The sequence below is a fragment of the Monodelphis domestica genome, chromosome 2 (genome assembly GCF_027887165.1).
Source record: "Monodelphis domestica isolate mMonDom1 chromosome 2, mMonDom1.pri, whole genome shotgun sequence".
Taxonomy (NCBI): Eukaryota; Metazoa; Chordata; class Mammalia; order Didelphimorphia; family Didelphidae; genus Monodelphis; species Monodelphis domestica.
In genome coordinates this window covers 494,306,437-494,322,485 of record NC_077228.1, presented here as the reverse complement: position 1 = coordinate 494,322,485, position 16,049 = coordinate 494,306,437, and the positions used below count along the sequence as shown (strand labels likewise).

The window sequence follows — 16,049 nt, the reverse complement described above, 5'->3', positions numbered from 1 at the left end:
AAAGTATAGCATGTGGCTACTTCTTATGCTATTGGTGTGAGGCATGGCTTTTACAGGTAGAATACTGAAAGCTGAGAAAAACATGATCAAGTAAATTAACAGCAGGGCTAAAAATAGACTCAACTTCTTATCTCCAATATTTATCTTGAGTAAGGAGGCAAATGTAACCCATCTTTTTGCATTATGGATACTGAAATCCTTTGGTGTCTCTATTCACAGGTACAGAAGGGCAGCCCCGCTGACCTTGCTGGTCTAGAAGATGATGACTACATCATTGAAGTGAATGGGGTGAATGTGATGGATGAACCTTATGAGGGGGTGGTGGAAAAAATCCAGAACAGTGGGAAAAGTGTCAGTCTATTGGTCTGTGGAAAGAAGGCCTACACTTACTTTCAGGCTAAGAAAATACCAATTAGTTCCTCAATGGCAGATCCATTGGAGAACTCCCCTAATCCTCCTGAGGAGCCACCAGCTGAGACAGAGAGAGACTCATCTACGCCAAAAGAACGAGTGAGTGGTCTTGACTTTAATTCATAGAGATTTTCAGTTAATTAGGTGTGTTCCTAACTGATAATCACTGAAGAATATTTCTAACACTTCAGGAAAACTAATCCTATTACAAAATCAGAATGGGAGAGTAGGAAGGAATATCAGATCCTTTAGTTCAATTCCCTCATTTTGCAAATGGGGAAAGAGATTCAGAGGGCCATGATTTATTCAAAGCCATACGAGTACTAAATGGTGGAGCCAGGTCTCAGACCAGGTTTTCCGATTCAAAGTTCACTGCTGCTTCCACTGCATAACTTTTGTTTCTCTGGAATCTTCTCAAGTCAAACTTTTCACTCACAGAATTTCAGAGTTGGAAAATTACCTAGTTTGGCTCTAATTTTTAGATGAGGAAACTCAGAACAAGAGAAGAATGCCTTTGCTCAAAGATACACTGCCTGCAGGTCTGAGGTAGCAGATCAAGGCCTGGAGGTCTCCTGAATCCTTGTCTTGTGTTTATTCCAGACCATGAAGGCTCTAGATTACTGCTTTAGCAAAATTTCCGGTCTATCACATAAAATTACTCATTGATCTTGGACTTTGGGCCTGATATTCTTCAATAGTTTAGCCACGACATTCCTACTGGAAGGCCACAACACTATTATTCCAGATTTACTCTCCTGCCTTTTGTCTCCTCTGAGAGGGAAGTCTGTGAAGTCAAATAAGACAGATCCAAAGCCAAGATTAGAGCTCAGGTGTCCTGCTGCCTTTTGCAGTCAATCTTATGGATTAATTTATGCTCTGTGGAACATTTTTGTAGATGATTACTGGGTTTTCAAATTACATCATTTGTAAATAATTTTTTGTTCTTTTTTTTTCCTGTGCAGGCCAACAGTATATCCTCTCATTCTACCAGCTCTGAAGACACTGAACTATGATAACACCAATCTCTGGCTTTGACTAGAATATGTCTCTTGGAATTTGACAGGAATAATTCTCTCCCAAAGAACAAGCTGTCACCTGCTGTGTAGAAAGTAACCCCACAGGAAAGGCTCTGTGTGCCGGACGTTCCTGTAGCCCATCTTAGGGACAGCTGCTGTAGAGAGCCAGTTTGCTTGTGGTTAACTTAGAAAATGAGAACCCACGAGGCATTTCATCCCCACAATCTCTCTTTCTCTTGTGATCATTTGAGACAGAGAGGTATAGTTAGGCCTCTCAGCACAGGCCAGTGCCTCTCAAGCACTAAAGGTGATTCACAATTAGTAGGGGAGGCAGTTGCTTTATTAGATTTATAAAATCCGATCAGATCAGTCTTTCTTAGAAATAGTGTGCTAGCAATTCTAAGTGCTATGAAGAATAAACATCAACAGTACTTCTATGACAAGAGTGTGTGGTGTTTTCCTTTTTGGCTGCCTTGGTATGCTTTCTTTGCTTCAGATGCCAGCTCTGATGTGAAGCTACAGCTCGGGATACAACAATCGTGGTGAAGATGGATCTAGAACTCACATCCCTTCCCTTCCTACAGCTTATGCACTCATCCTCTTTTCTCTCCTCTAAACTCTCATGGGTCATTCTGAAACGAATACCCCCAATTCAAATGATGTTATAGCTAAAAGGAAGACTTGAAAGAGGCTATTATTTCTCTGGTAGAATTTCCTTCAGCTGATCCCCAGAAGACAACACAGAAGAAACACTGATATCTCAACATAAAACTGCTGTTGTTAGATCAAGGAAAAGGAAATTCCTAGCCAAAAGCAGTTGCCCTTTAGAGTTTAAATAGAGGGGGTTTGGGTTCCATTTGTCAATTATGGGCTTCAGTTCCAGTAACCATAGTATGTGCTCCCATGGTCCACTTGTGGTCTTATCTGGGCAAAATGATCCCAAATAGGATGTAAAAAGTAAATTGAAACCAATGTACCACAAAAACTTTGATTTTAATGACTTCCAGTTTCCCTTTCTTGTTCTTGATGAAATCTGAATTCAAATAAATAAATAAAAAATCACCCAAGAATAGCAGCAATGTAATCTCTTCTGCCTTGGTTTTCCAATATTTCCTTTGATCTCCACTCCCTTTGATTTTTCCACTGTGGGTGCCATATTAAACATGGGAAATGTCCTATGGCCTGCAGGTGGGATCTGCTCACTCACTCTCCTGCCAATGCTGATAATACAAATGACCACTGTATCCTGGTGGAATGAGGTATAGAGATGCAGGAGGCAGTGTAAGCCACCATGGCATTTCTGTCATCTAAAAAACCCAACCCCTCAGTTCCCCTCCTCTCTGATGTTCTGACTTTGCCCCTTGGGCTTTCAGCAGTCTGCAACAGGTCTGAGTCTCATCTGTTCACGGTGTCATGTGTTTCTCAGGAGCTTGCTTGTGCGCCAGGTAGAGGAAGAGGATACTGGAAAGAGCGCTGACCAGGAAGATCACATCAAACCAGCGGTGGTAGAAGTTAAACTGCAGTTCTCCAAGGACTTCAGTGATTATGGTGCGGTACTCTGGGGGCATGCTCATGCGGATGAGAAGTACCGAAGAGACAAAGTACATGCCCTGTAGATCAAATGACAGTAGTCAGAACAGGAGGCACCTCCATGGGAGCTGACCCGCCACAGAGGGCCTACAGAGTACTAATGAGTAAGGGCTTCCAATATTTCCAAGTGGAGATGGCTCCACTCACTCACCATGATCTGGGCCAAGAGCAGGACGATCACGTTGGACGACTTGCTGCTGGAAATGGCATAAAAGAACTGTCAAAAAAAAAAAGGGGGGGGAGATTGAGAAAGAGAAAGAGAGAGAGAGGGAGGGAGATGTGAAATGACTATGGTGGTATAAGAGGATCCTCACAGAATCAACAATGTGACCTCTTGAGGTGAATGGACTCTATAAAGAGACCCTCAGCCTGTCTTTGTGTGCTGCCACAGAAGAGTAATGGTATCCACATGTGACAGTGAAAAATGTGGGGAAGCCCACAAGGGCTGCCAAAGAGAGTGCTCGTAGGGGAAGAGTGCAGGAGGTGGGCTGTTACTTCATTATCACAGAAACTGTTTGAAAAGGGAGTGGGGAGAAGCCAAATGAACTGTGGAGCATTTTGCCAACATGGTTGTCTTCATAGCTGATGAACCAAATCAGTAAGGGCAGCAGGGTGGGCCACCAAAAAAATACAGAGTGTCTCTGCTCTACTACTATCTCTGTTAGAGTTAACCCCTCAAAGGATGTGGCTTGGCTTTTCCCCTGGGTGCATCCTCCTGCCTCAGAGTCTCACTATCTTAGGCTAGTTATTGAACCTCTCTCAGCCTTCATTTTTGCATCTGAAAGAGGTGATACCTGTGATATCTGTCTGACTGGGGTGGGGACAGGAATTGTGACATCAGACAGAACAACAAACATACTCTATTTCTAACTGAAAGTTATTACCTTCACAACATCTCCTTTATATGTGCTTTTTCTCCTTTGATGCTGCCCTGACCCCGATCCAGACTCTCATCACTTCCATGCTAGGCCATAGCTATAGCCATTGAGGGTCTGCCTGCCTCAGCCCTCTCTGCACTCCAGTCCACCTTCCATTCAGCCACTAAACTGATCTTCCTAGAGCACAAGATTGGCTGTGCCACCCTGTTCCTCTTCCATGTTCAGTAAACCCCAGTCACTCCCTATTGCCTGCAGGATCAAATGTAAATCCTCTGTTTGGTTTTTAAAGCCCCTCTTAACCTGCTGCCATTTCCAGTGTCCTTAAACCTCATTCCCCTCCATGTCCTCTGCAGCCCAGTGACACTGGCCTTCTTGCAGTTCCTTGAATAAGATGCTCCATCTCCCAATTCCAAGCATTTTCTCTGGCTATTCCATGTCTGGAATTCCTCTTGGCTTCCTTGGCTCTCTTTAAGTCTTAGCTAATGCTCCACTTCCTACAAGAAGCCTGACTTGGTTTTCTTGGACCTTAGTGTCTTCCTTCCTGAGATTAGCCTCCAATTTGCTCTGTCTGTGCCATGTTTGAACATGCATACTGGGTTCCCTATTAGAATGAGCACTTCTGGAGATTAGGGGCTGCTTTTCATCTTTCTTTGTATCCTCAGCTCTTGGCACAGGGCCTGGTACTTAGTAGGTACTTCATGAATGTCTGCTGACTTGCTAGCTATTGTTATTCAGTCACTCAGAATCTCCTTCATTTGACCATTCACTCCCTATGCCTTCTTTTCTTTCTATTTCCTTACCTGAAAAGCAATTATCCTCTGAAAATCTTTGTTCTTCCTCTTTATTGGTATTTTTAGTCTATTTTCACTGGAGGGTTGAAAAGTTGGACTCTGTCAGGATGCCTCACTCTGTCACTTTGCTGGACTGCTTTCCTAGTATTCCTGGGCAGCATGTTGTATGTCTAGAAGTCCTTTGAAAAATTTATTTCTCTCTCACCATTCAAATAACTCCTGAAATCCTCAGGTCTGCCTTCCCAAATTAATTAGAGGAAAGCAGAAGACAGCTTCCTTCTTTCTCTCCAGAAATGAGCCTTTCATGACTAGCTTTTCCACAGGGACACATAACCACTTTTCCTTGCTTTATGCCTCTAAGATGCCTTGGTCTGTATGTGATTCAATTCAAACCAAAGAGCATTTAGGAGCCTCCTCCGGGGAGGCAGTGGAAAGAATGATGAACGTGGAGTCACTAGACCTGAAAGGTCTGAATCCCATCTCTACCAGTTTCTACCTGTGTGACCTTGGACAAGTCAATGACCCTCTCCCATTTTTAGTTTCCTCCTCTAAAATGAGGTAACATTTACAACATGTAAACAGATAAATAAACACAAAATAAGGGTTTTTTGTGTTTTGTTTTGCTTTTGCTTGAGGAAAATTGGGAAAGGTTTCTTTTAGGAGACAATCCTTGAAAGAAGTGAGGGAATTTCAAGAGTCTGGGGAGAGGAGGGCATACATTCCAGACAAAAGGAACAGTGATTGGAAGCCAGATGAAAAGACACTGAAAACTTCAAGAGAGGTGAGGAAGGAGAGGCCCCAAGTACAAACAGCCTTCTCTAGGAATTTGACTGTGAAAGGAACGAGAGCTTATAGAATGATAGCTCAAAGGAACCATTGCCAGTGAGTGTTTTTTTAAGGAGGAGTGGAGGGAAAGCTGACATATTTGCAGGCAGCAAGGGAGATGCAAAGAGACATTTCTGTATTTCATTTCTATTTTAGGAAGAGTTCTTGTTTATTCAGTGGCTAACACTGTTAAATGTTTTTACAAAACCACAGAAGCTCAGTTTGAAGACTTCTAAGGCCGTCTAGTCCAAAAGATACCTGAACTATAAGCCCCTCTACCACATTCCTAAAACTTGATCATCTAGATTCATTTGAAGACCTACAGTGGAAAAAAAAATCCACTGTCTATCCAAAGGCAACCCATTCTATTTTCTAATTGTTCAGAAATATTTTGCTTTTGCTAGTTCTAAGTGTGCTTGTCTACAACTTTCACCTGGAGCTCTTTTTGTGAACACCTACATTAAGTTCCAAATGTAAACTCTTTGAACACTTAAAGAGAAGTATCCTAGTTTCTCTAGGTCTTGCCCTTCCCCTGGCGAGCCAGTCCTAGTTCCTTCAATGAATCATTAAAAAACCTTCAACCAATCCTCAAAAGCACTGTCTTTAAAAAACCCTCTGTCTTAGTATCAACCCTAAGACAGAAGAGTGGTACGGGATAGGCAATCTGAGTTAAGTGAATGGCCCAGGGTCACACAGCCTGGAAGTATTTGAGGCTAGATTTGAACCTGGGAACTACTATCTCCAGGCCTGGCACTCTATCCACTATGCTGCCTCTCCTGCCCCATAAAAGCATTGTATTAAGTTTCTTCATTGTCCTGGTTATTGTCCTCTAAATCCAGCTTGTCAATATCCTTCCTCAAATATGGTTCCTAGAACTGAAAATACAACTTCAGAGATGGTCAAACACCACTAGGATCATTGGACCAAACACCCTGAGTTATCAAGGGTTAGCAGAGAGTGTCCAGTCTGACCCCTTCACTTACACCTGAGGAAATCACTGCCTAGGAGCTTACAGGACTTGCCCAGTCATACACACTGTCAACATCAGTGATGAGATTTGAACCCAGGTTTCCTCACAAGTCCTAAGCCCGCTGTTTCATTATTTACATTCATTCATTACACCACACTGACTTTAGTTATTGTCCTGCTTGTAACTGTGAATGTAATTTGTTGATTTTTTACAATTGAATAAGCATATGACTTTACCTTTGTCTCTATTCAATTTTATTTTAGTAGATTTGGCCATTGTTCTAGCCTGTTGGGATCTTTTAAGTCTATTATCTGATATGTTTATCACTCTTCCCAGCTTCATGTCATGGACAGCATCTAAGTCACTAACAAAAATGTTGAGTAGCAGGGAGGCAAGGGCAGATCTCCAGGCCACTGGTCTAGAGACCTCTGTCCAAGGTAACATTGGTCCATGAGTAACTGAGTAATCTTCTGGTTGACTCACTTTAATCAGTAATGAGCCTAACTATATTCTCTTCCAGTCAGTCCCCTTCTCTCTATTTTGTCCACAAATACAGTATGAGGGGCTATGTGAAATCTAAGACTACAGTGTTCACAATGTTCATCTGATAGATTTTATTTACCCCACGGAAAAGGAAATATGTTTAGTCTGGCATGACCCAGTCTTAAAGTCACATTTGTACTTTGTGAGTATTGATTCTCTTTGAAAGCATTTGCAAACTCAAATGAAACTTAATGGCCTGTGCTGTTGTGGACATCTTTCTTTCTTTTTCTGAAAATTAAGAAAATGATCCTTTTAAAAGGTCACTGATGGCAACCTAGCAATTCTATCTGCTGCTTCTTTCAGAACTAGTTCATCTAGCACTGGTGACTTGGAATGCCCTGAAAGGTGTGTTTCCTCCTCATTTATCTTGGGTTTCAACTCCTGCTAACTACTTTTATAATGCTTAAGCCATACTAAAAAAATTGTTCCATATATTTTTATATCACCTGCATTACCAAACATATCTCTCCCTTAATCCACACTTTTATAACTAATACACAGTACCTTGGTGAGAGTGATCAGTAATCCTCTGATAGATGTGACAATTATAATTCCAACAAGGATAAAGGAAATGTGCTGGGACCAGAATTTCACCTGTCACAAAAATGAGGAAAAGAAATGTTAAAAATTTTTCTGAGTGAGAACAGGGTCATGATACTATAATCTATTCAGGGGATCCTTTAACTTGAAGTTGGAAAGGTTCTTAGAGATAATTTAATTTCTCCTCATTTCGCAAAACTTTTAATTCCAAAGTCAGTCCTCATACCATTCCCCCATGTTGGCTCATTCTGAACTGAGAAGCTGGGGCTCTACCTATATGAGATCACCATGGGTGATATATATATCTGTATCCCACTTCTTTGGGATTTAGGATATATATGTGTGTGTATAAAACCCCCTCCCCCCACTTTGACCAACATATGCTTTTATAATGAGTACTGCTTTGTAAGGCTGTGTATTTGAATATTTATTTATTGTCCAAGATGTACTACTTTTTTTGAGTAATGATTTCAGATGTTACCACCAGTACCATTTTCTTTTTAAAAAAAATTAAATGTTTTTGAAAATTTAATGTTGGGTATCAACATAACAATCTAAACTGGTTTTGTAATGACATAGTGTAAAAATGGAGATTTTGAACCCTAGACTTCATTCCCAGAAAGTCCTTGGTATTTCCCACAATTCCCTATAATCTCTCCCGAGTCTTCACTTTGGTGAGATCATATTTGGTATTTAACCAGCAGTAATGCCTCCCATGATCTCTTCTCTTCCTTCCTTTGCAATGATGTAGCAAGTATAGTGGTAAGCTAAGTGCGGGGATTTTGAATGGGCTAATCAGCCATGGGCACATGGTTTTTATTTTGTATCTTTTTTATTCCTTGATCTCTAATGATTCTTAATAAAGCTCATAAAAGATAATATTTTATTATTAGAATATAATTTAATTTTTACAATAGTTAATTTAATTTAAATGAATAAAAGATTATTAATTCTTTTTCTACTTATATATTGTTGCATTTTTTCCTCCAATAGTAGCATTCCCTTATAATAAATATGTATAGTTGAGCAAAATTGACATATAGGTCATATTTGACAATTCGTATCTGATTCTACAACTTTTACCCATCACCACTCTGCCTTGGGATAGAAAGTATATTTCTTATCGGTCTTCTCAAGTCACGATTAGTTGAAATTTGGTGAGAGTCTGAAGGTCTTTCAGAATTGTACTCCCCCACATTATGATTGGGTTCAAAACATAAGTCATTCTCTAAGCTTTACTCTCTTCCTAGAAACCTTCCAAGTTTCTCTGAAATTTTCCTTTTCTGCCATTTCTTATGGTGTAATAACAATCCTTTATGTTTGAATATCACATTTGTGAGCCCCACCCAAGAGATGGGCATGTGTTTTGCTTCCAATTCTTTGCTACAACAGAAAGCATCATTAGAATGATATTCTTGTACATCTGGGGCTTTTCCCTCTGCCTTTGACCTCTTTGTGGTACATGCAGTGATGTGCTAGAGCCAGCAAAATCAGCAAATGCTCCAAAGAGCTTAATTTATTTTGTTGACTGTCTAGATTTGAAGAAAGTGGGGAAATGTTAATAATAATAATAATAATAATGTAGATTCAACTTAGAAATGTACAGTTCATACAGTTTGGGTGGGTATATGTATCTAATAATAATATTGTTGGTTCAAGTCATAGTATAGTGACTTTTGGAGTATCGTTCCAAGCTGTTCTCTAGACTGGATATGAACTTGGGTCTTCCTATAACTCCACTTTGTATACTATTACATTCATATACCATAATTTGTTCGGGCATTCTGGGCAAGTCACTTACCCTCTGATTCAGTTTTCTCATCTGTAAAAAGGCACCTGCCTTCCATGGTTGTTGCTGATCATCAAAAGACACTTTGTTGCTCGGTAACCCTTAAAGCATCATGTAATATATACTATATAACATATATGATATAATATTAAGTGACAGTTACTATAGTATTCTAAGAAATGATGAAAGACTGTTTCAGAGAAACTTGGGAAGACTGATATGAGCTGATTTGGAGCAAAATGAGCAGAACCAGGAAAACAACTTCTCTAATAACAGCAATGCTGTAAAAAACAATAACTTTCAAAGATTTAAAAATTCTGAGCAACTTAATGAGCAACTATGATTCAAGGAGATGAAGAAATATTACCCACTTCCTGAGTATGTGGGAAGGGACGCAAGATGCAGAATGAGATAAATATTTCTAGACAGTCAATGTGGGAATTTCACTTAACTGTGCATCATATTCATCATAATATTTTTCTTCTCTTTTTATTTTTATTCATTCATTCATTCATTCATTCATTCATTCATTCATTCATTCATTCATTCATTCATTTTAAACCCTTGCCTTTTGTCTTGGAGTCAATACTGTGTATTGGCTCCAAGGCAGAAGAGTGGTAAGGGCTAGGCAATGGGGGTCAAGTGACTTACTCAGGGTCACACAACTAGGAAGTGGCTGAGGCCAGATTTGAACCCAGGACCTCCCATCTCTAGCTCTCTCTCTCAATCCACTGAGCTACCCAGCTGCCCCCTTCTCTTTTTATTTTTAATTATTTTATTTTTCCTTTCTAGTAAGTGGGAAGGTGGGAAAGTCTAAGTGCTTGTTAACTGAAAGAAAAAAAACTAATCAGAAAAAAATCAGTGCACTAGTATCTGCCCTCCCATATCCTCTCCAAAGATGATATTTCCCCCTTTTTGGTGTCATCATCCTCAATCTAGTGGATGTGAAGTGAAACCTCAGAGTTGTTTTCTTTGTATCTCTCAAAGGAGTTTCAAGTCAGATGGAACAGTCTGAGGATGCTTAGGGTATAGGAGCAAAGCTGATACCAATGCTGTTGCTTTGGTTTTTTTCGCCCATTTTTTTCTAAAACCCTTACTTTCTGTCTCAGGTCTTACTATCAATTCTAAGACAGAACAGTCTTCTCTAAGGCAGAAGGGCAAGAGCCAGGCAATGGGTGTTAAATAACTTGTCTGGAGTCATACAGTTAGGGAGGGTTTGAGACCAGATTTGAACCAAGTTCCTTCCAACTCCAGGCCTGACATTCTATCCATCTGCTACCTAGCTATATTGCAAGCTTTTTTTTTCTTCTTCTTTTTTAAGCCCTTATCTCCTGCCTTACAATTAATACTAAATATTGGTTCCAGGGCTGGGCAATTGTGACTTGCCCAGGGTCACATGGAAAGGCTGTCTGAGGCTATTACCCATGTTCTCCTGTCTCCAGGGCTGGCTCTTAATCCATGGTGCCACCTTGCTGCTTCTTGCAATGCTTTCTTTAATGTCAATTCCACCAACACAAATTATATTTCTGATGCTGAACCATTTAACAGTACCAAGGAAGTTGGAGGTAACAACTTTTTTTTTTTTTAATATTTTCAATGTCTGTGGCCAAACCACCCAGGAATATTTCTAAGATGCATTTCCATATAAGTCTGCTTTCCTGGATGATGGCTACAAGGGCTGCGCTGGTAGCAGGGGTGGGCTAGGTACTGTTTTTTTTTTTTAACCCCATACCTTCTGTCTTAGAATCAATACTGTGTGTCAGTTCCAAGGCAGAAGAGCAGTAAGAAGAGGCAATGGGGTTTAAGTGCCTTACCCAGGGTCACACAGCTAGGAAGTGTCTGAGACCAAATTTGCACCCAGGACCTCTCATCTGTAGGTCTGGCTCTCAATCCATTGAGCCACCTAGCTTCCCCCAATTCTTTATTTTTATATATCTTGGTTATCAGATCTTTTTCAGAGAAATTTAATCTGAAGATTTTTTCTAAACTTTTCCTTCTCATTCCAACCATAATTATTTAGCTTATGCAAACATTTTTCATCTTATATAATAGAAATTATTCCTTTTGTTCTTTTTTGCTCATTCCTTGTTTAGGTAAAAATCCTCCTCCTAGCCAGAGTTTAGAAAGTCATATCCTTTTTCTTTGTCCTTAAAAAAGATATGATGTTGTACATTTTGGTTATGAATCCAGTTTGAGCTTATTGTGGTATAAGAAAAGGAAGTTGGAAGTCCAGTTTCTGCCAGATTTGCTTTCCAATTCTCCCTGGAAGTTTTTGTCAAATAAGGAGTCCTTAAACCAGGACTGTGTTTGTCTCATATTATATTATATTATATTATATTATATTATATTATATTATATTATATTATATTATATTATATTATATTATATTATATTATATTATATTATATTATATTATATTATATTATATATTATATTACTACTTTATAACATTATACTAATACATAATATATAGCATATATTATAACATTATACTACCATGTTGAATTGTCTTGCTTACTTAATCTGTTCTACTAATTATTTTTGACCCGTATCAAATTATTTTAATTATTATTGTTAAGCAGTATTGTACTGCTAGACCCCCACAATAGGTGAAAATCCGCAAAGTAGCAACATTATATTTATTTTATTTATATATATTTTAAGGCAGGGATCCCCAAAATACAGCCCATGGGCCACATGTGGGCCCCTGAGGCCATTTATCTGGCCCCCACCACACTTTTGGAAGGGGGCACCTCTTTCATCAGTGGTCAGTGAGAGGAGCACTGTATGTGGCAGCACTGATCTGGTGATATAATCCTTTGCGTGGCACCTTGTTCTGATAGTAACTGAACGAGAATGAAGCGCCGTGCAAAGGATTATGTGGCTGTACAATGGAAGATGTCAGCATGGTGAGCAGTGATCTGGTGGAGGGGATTCCGCACTGTGTATACTGCTGCCCGGTATAGTGGTGGTGGTGATTGGCCTGTGCAAGGTGTGACAGGTTCACAATAGCCAGCGCTGCAGCCTCTGCTATCCCAGGCAGCGGTATACAGATTTGTTCATAGTTAGTTTTATAGTCCGGCCCTCCAACGGTCTGAGGGACAGTGAACTGGCCCCCTGTGTAAAAAGTTTGGGGACTCCTGTTTTAAGGATTTATAAACCCTTCCCACTCTCCTATAAACCTTTTGCACACTCTTATTAACCTACAGTCACTGAGCCAATCAGCCCCCAGGATACAGAACACAGTGCTGTGGTTGGTCGCCTTTCATTCCATCAGCCAATAGTGTGCCGCCGTAAGTGTAACTCAGCAATACAGGATTAGATATATATTTTTAAAAAGCCCAGGATCCAATGAAGCCGTGATAAGTGAACTGTGATATAGCAAGGGACGACTGTACTTCCTTATTTTTATGGCCTTTTTTTCCTGGGTGAGGATCTCATGCCAGGTCCAGGCTCTGAACCCTCTTTAACTGTTAGTTGGCATAGCTAGGCCTAGGTCTTAGCTCTTGTTGTTGTCCCAGTAGGGCAATATTATACTGGGGCTGAGTCCTACCTCCTCTACAATTTGGAAATCTCTGTCCTTTATAGTTTCTGGGTAGAAGCCTGCATAGGATTAAACCTTGCCTTCTTCCATAGCCCTTCCATAATGGGGCCAGAGACAGATACGACTTAACCACTATCATACTCTTTAGCTTTCCCTAATGGGTCTTGCCCGCCTTTTCAGTCTCCCTGTTTAGTCACTGACTAGAGGTCCAAGGCCACAGGCTTCAGGGACCCCAACCCCCATCCCATTTTAGCCTAGTCCCTTAGGGTGCCTCCAAATCGCTGGTCACCATACTGCCCACATCTCTGTGCAGTTGTCTACCCACAAGCTTTAAGCTTTGGTTCTAGGCCTCAGCTACCAGAACAGCCCTACCAGAGATGACAGTGACTTTAGCCTTATTTCTAGGGGTATTCCTGGGTCTCCTAAATGCCAAGTGGTCTGATTTCCTTGCCCTATCTCCTGCCAGCAAGCCTTAATTCCTTGGGCAGTCCTATTTTAGGGCCTGGCTTCTTAGGCCATCCTGTATGGGTAGAAAGGGCTCAGTGGCATTTTTGTTTTTGCTTTGAAATTTGATTTGTGTTGCTTCTTTCGTGTTAATAAATGTTTCTCACTAGAGCTAGGGTTGACTAGAGCCTTCTACGTTGCTATCTCCATAATAAGTCCACCCTTTGAAGGAAGCTAAGAATGCTAACAGGTAAAGTTGGGGAAAGAGGAAGGACAATCCAGGCATGAAACCAGGAGAAAGAAGGCCAAAATGTGGCAACAGCAAGTAGACTAGCTCTGTATGCAGAATACAGTGCACTAAGTGGAATAGTGTCAAAAAATGAGAAATTCTCTGGAAATAAGCAGTACAAAGTAAATCCAGAAGGGTAGGGTAGACTCTGAACAATTCTCATTTGTATTAGACAAAACAAGGAAAAGCAGAACAAATTAGGATATTTAAATCATTCTTACATCAAACTGGATTCCCAGATAGTTCACTGTGATCTCGATGCCTCTTGTAACAGGATCAGTCTTCCCAACTCGGTCAAACACAATGTTGATTGTTGCCTGCAAAAGACCACACGGTCCTATATTTCACTTGCTGTTGTGACCAAGAGTTTCACCTTCAGACAAACCCTCACAGCATTACCTGCCAGATGGTTCTTGGGCAGACCCAAGGATGGCACTTCAACAAAGGATTCAAATTAGCTATGGAAAACATTTATTTCTTTTAGTCATTTGTAGTCAAATGAATGTTTCCATATAAATCATCTTTTGCTTCTAAGTTAGCTTTCTATCTGTTTTGAGGAGTTCTGCAGAGAGCCGTAGGTAATAATAACACTGCTTTGGGGGCATTGTAAGCTCATGAATAGTACTTGAAATGGTATTGCTAATACCAAATAATGATGATATTCCAAACCCATCTAGAATGAATTGAATATGCTGGGTCAATGAGCATTCAGCAAGACTGCTAGGAACATAGCAGATATTTATTGAGTTTATTAATTTGCTACTGACTTACTAGGTTTTGCCCATATAGAACATTCTTCGACAGTTTTGTAGTGGTTTCTTTTTTAAACCCAAACCTTCTGTCTGAGTATCAATTCTAAGACAGAACAGCGGCAAGGACTAAACAAATAGTAAAGTAATTTATTCAGGATCACACAGCTAGGAAGTATCTGAGTTCACATTTGAACCCAAGATCTTCTGTTTCCAGGCCAGGTTCTCTATCCAATGAGCCACCCCCATGTCTATTCTTTCTTAAAGAAAAAAAACTATAATATCTCTTTGAATTTGCCAGAAGCCAAAGATATCATACTTTGGAAGGTGAAGATACAAGTTGGATAGCCAGTTCCCTTCAGCTCAATAAGCCTGTAAGTACCCACAACAGGTAAGGCATTGGGAAATGTATTGAGGATACAAAGACAAAAATGAAAAGCACATTATTTTCAAGGATACACTAGGCAGACAGTTGAGTAAATGCCAAATGATATGATGCGGAAGAGAGCCCTGACACTGCTGGAAGCAGCACTGACCCAAACCTCAGAGGAAGGCAAGGATGGTGAGGGCAGAGGCTCCACAGGCTGGGGTCAACTTCAGAGCAGTGCATGAAGGAGAGAGTCGTGAAATAAATTGGGGAAAAGAGGCTGGAGTAATTGGAAAGTGTTAAGCCCAAGCTGAGGTGTCTGTATTTTATCCTGGAGAAAATAAATTGGGACACAATGAAGCAACATGGTCAGAAGGTTTTTTTAGTAGCTACAGGAAGGAAAGGAAAGGGGACAGATCAGAACGCTGACGAGGAGACTGTTACAATAGTCCAGGTCAGAAAAACACTGATAAGAACTCAAGGTAGGGTGAATTCACACTACGTGAGGGGAGAGGAGGGCATGGAGAGGGGTGAGAGATACTGTAAAGGTAGAAGAGCCAATGAAATTGCTGTCACTGGATGTGAAGGAGAGTGAAGCATCCAGGATAATTCTGAGATTGATCTTTAGTGATAAACAGACCAGGGATGTGAGGAGGAGAAGGGGGGATGGAGAATATGTTAAGTTTGAGGTGCTTACAGGACCTTCAGGCAGATGTCCACTGGGCAGGAGCTAAGAAGCTGTATTGATTTGAGTATCTACACAGAGATGATAACTGAACTCATAAGAATTGACCAGATCACCAAGAGAGGCTTGTATAAACAGAAAATATAGCTCAGGAACCACAGAGAGCACTCATGATTTGGGCTAGCTCATAGAAGACGACCAAACCAAGGCATCCTGGGGACTACGTTTACATACAGTACAAAATGAAATGGAGATTTGGTAACAACTGGCATAGTCCAAATTAATCATCTACTTGCCAAATCATCTTGGGGTTCAGATATAGTCCTAATAGGAAAATCAAATCATTGAGCAAAATTGACTTTAAGTGAAAACCCCTGGTGAAAGGTAGCCAGCAGTTAGAAAACATGTATATCAGAATTAGTACATGATATAGACTAGCTACAAAGAAATTCTATCAGTCAACACAGGACATAAAGTCTTTTATTTTGAACTACTTTGTCATTAATTTTACTTTTTTACTAATTTAAACCCCCCACCTTCCATCTTAGAATCAATACTGTGTATTGATTCCAAGGCAGAAGAGCAGTAAGGGATGAGTAATTGGGGTTAAATGACTTG

At 40.3% G+C, this 16,049-nt stretch overlaps 2 protein-coding genes across 8 annotated transcripts in view; one reads left to right on the top strand and one right to left on the bottom strand.

The window, feature by feature from the left end:
* PDZK1 (PDZ domain containing 1) overlaps nucleotides 1-1,870 on the top strand; it is a 42,340-nt gene extending 40,470 nt beyond the window's left edge. For all 3 annotated transcript variants that reach the window (XM_001363492.4, XM_007485332.3, XM_007485331.2), the window contains 2 exons: nucleotides 220-510; nucleotides 1,374-1,870. In XM_001363492.4, the coding sequence (XP_001363529.2) occupies nucleotides 220-510; nucleotides 1,374-1,424 (342 nt within the window). In that variant the 3' untranslated portion in view covers nucleotides 1,425-1,870. The remainder of the gene's footprint in view (nucleotides 1-219; nucleotides 511-1,373) is intronic.
* Nucleotides 1-16,049, bottom strand: part of GPR89A (G protein-coupled receptor 89A) — a 56,492-nt gene that overhangs the window by 12,288 nt on the left and 28,155 nt on the right. For 3 of the 5 annotated variants that reach the window (XM_007485335.3, XM_056819305.1, XM_056819304.1), the window contains 2 exons: nucleotides 13,852-13,947; nucleotides 7,529-7,618 (listed from right to left, as the gene is read on the bottom strand). In XM_007485335.3, the coding sequence (XP_007485397.1) occupies nucleotides 7,529-7,618; nucleotides 13,852-13,947 (186 nt within the window). Of the gene's footprint in view, nucleotides 1-2,401; nucleotides 3,038-3,168; nucleotides 3,235-7,528; nucleotides 7,619-13,851; nucleotides 13,948-16,049 lie in introns of those variants that run through there. The other 2 variants (XM_007485334.3, XM_001368930.4) reach the window with 1 other exon arrangement.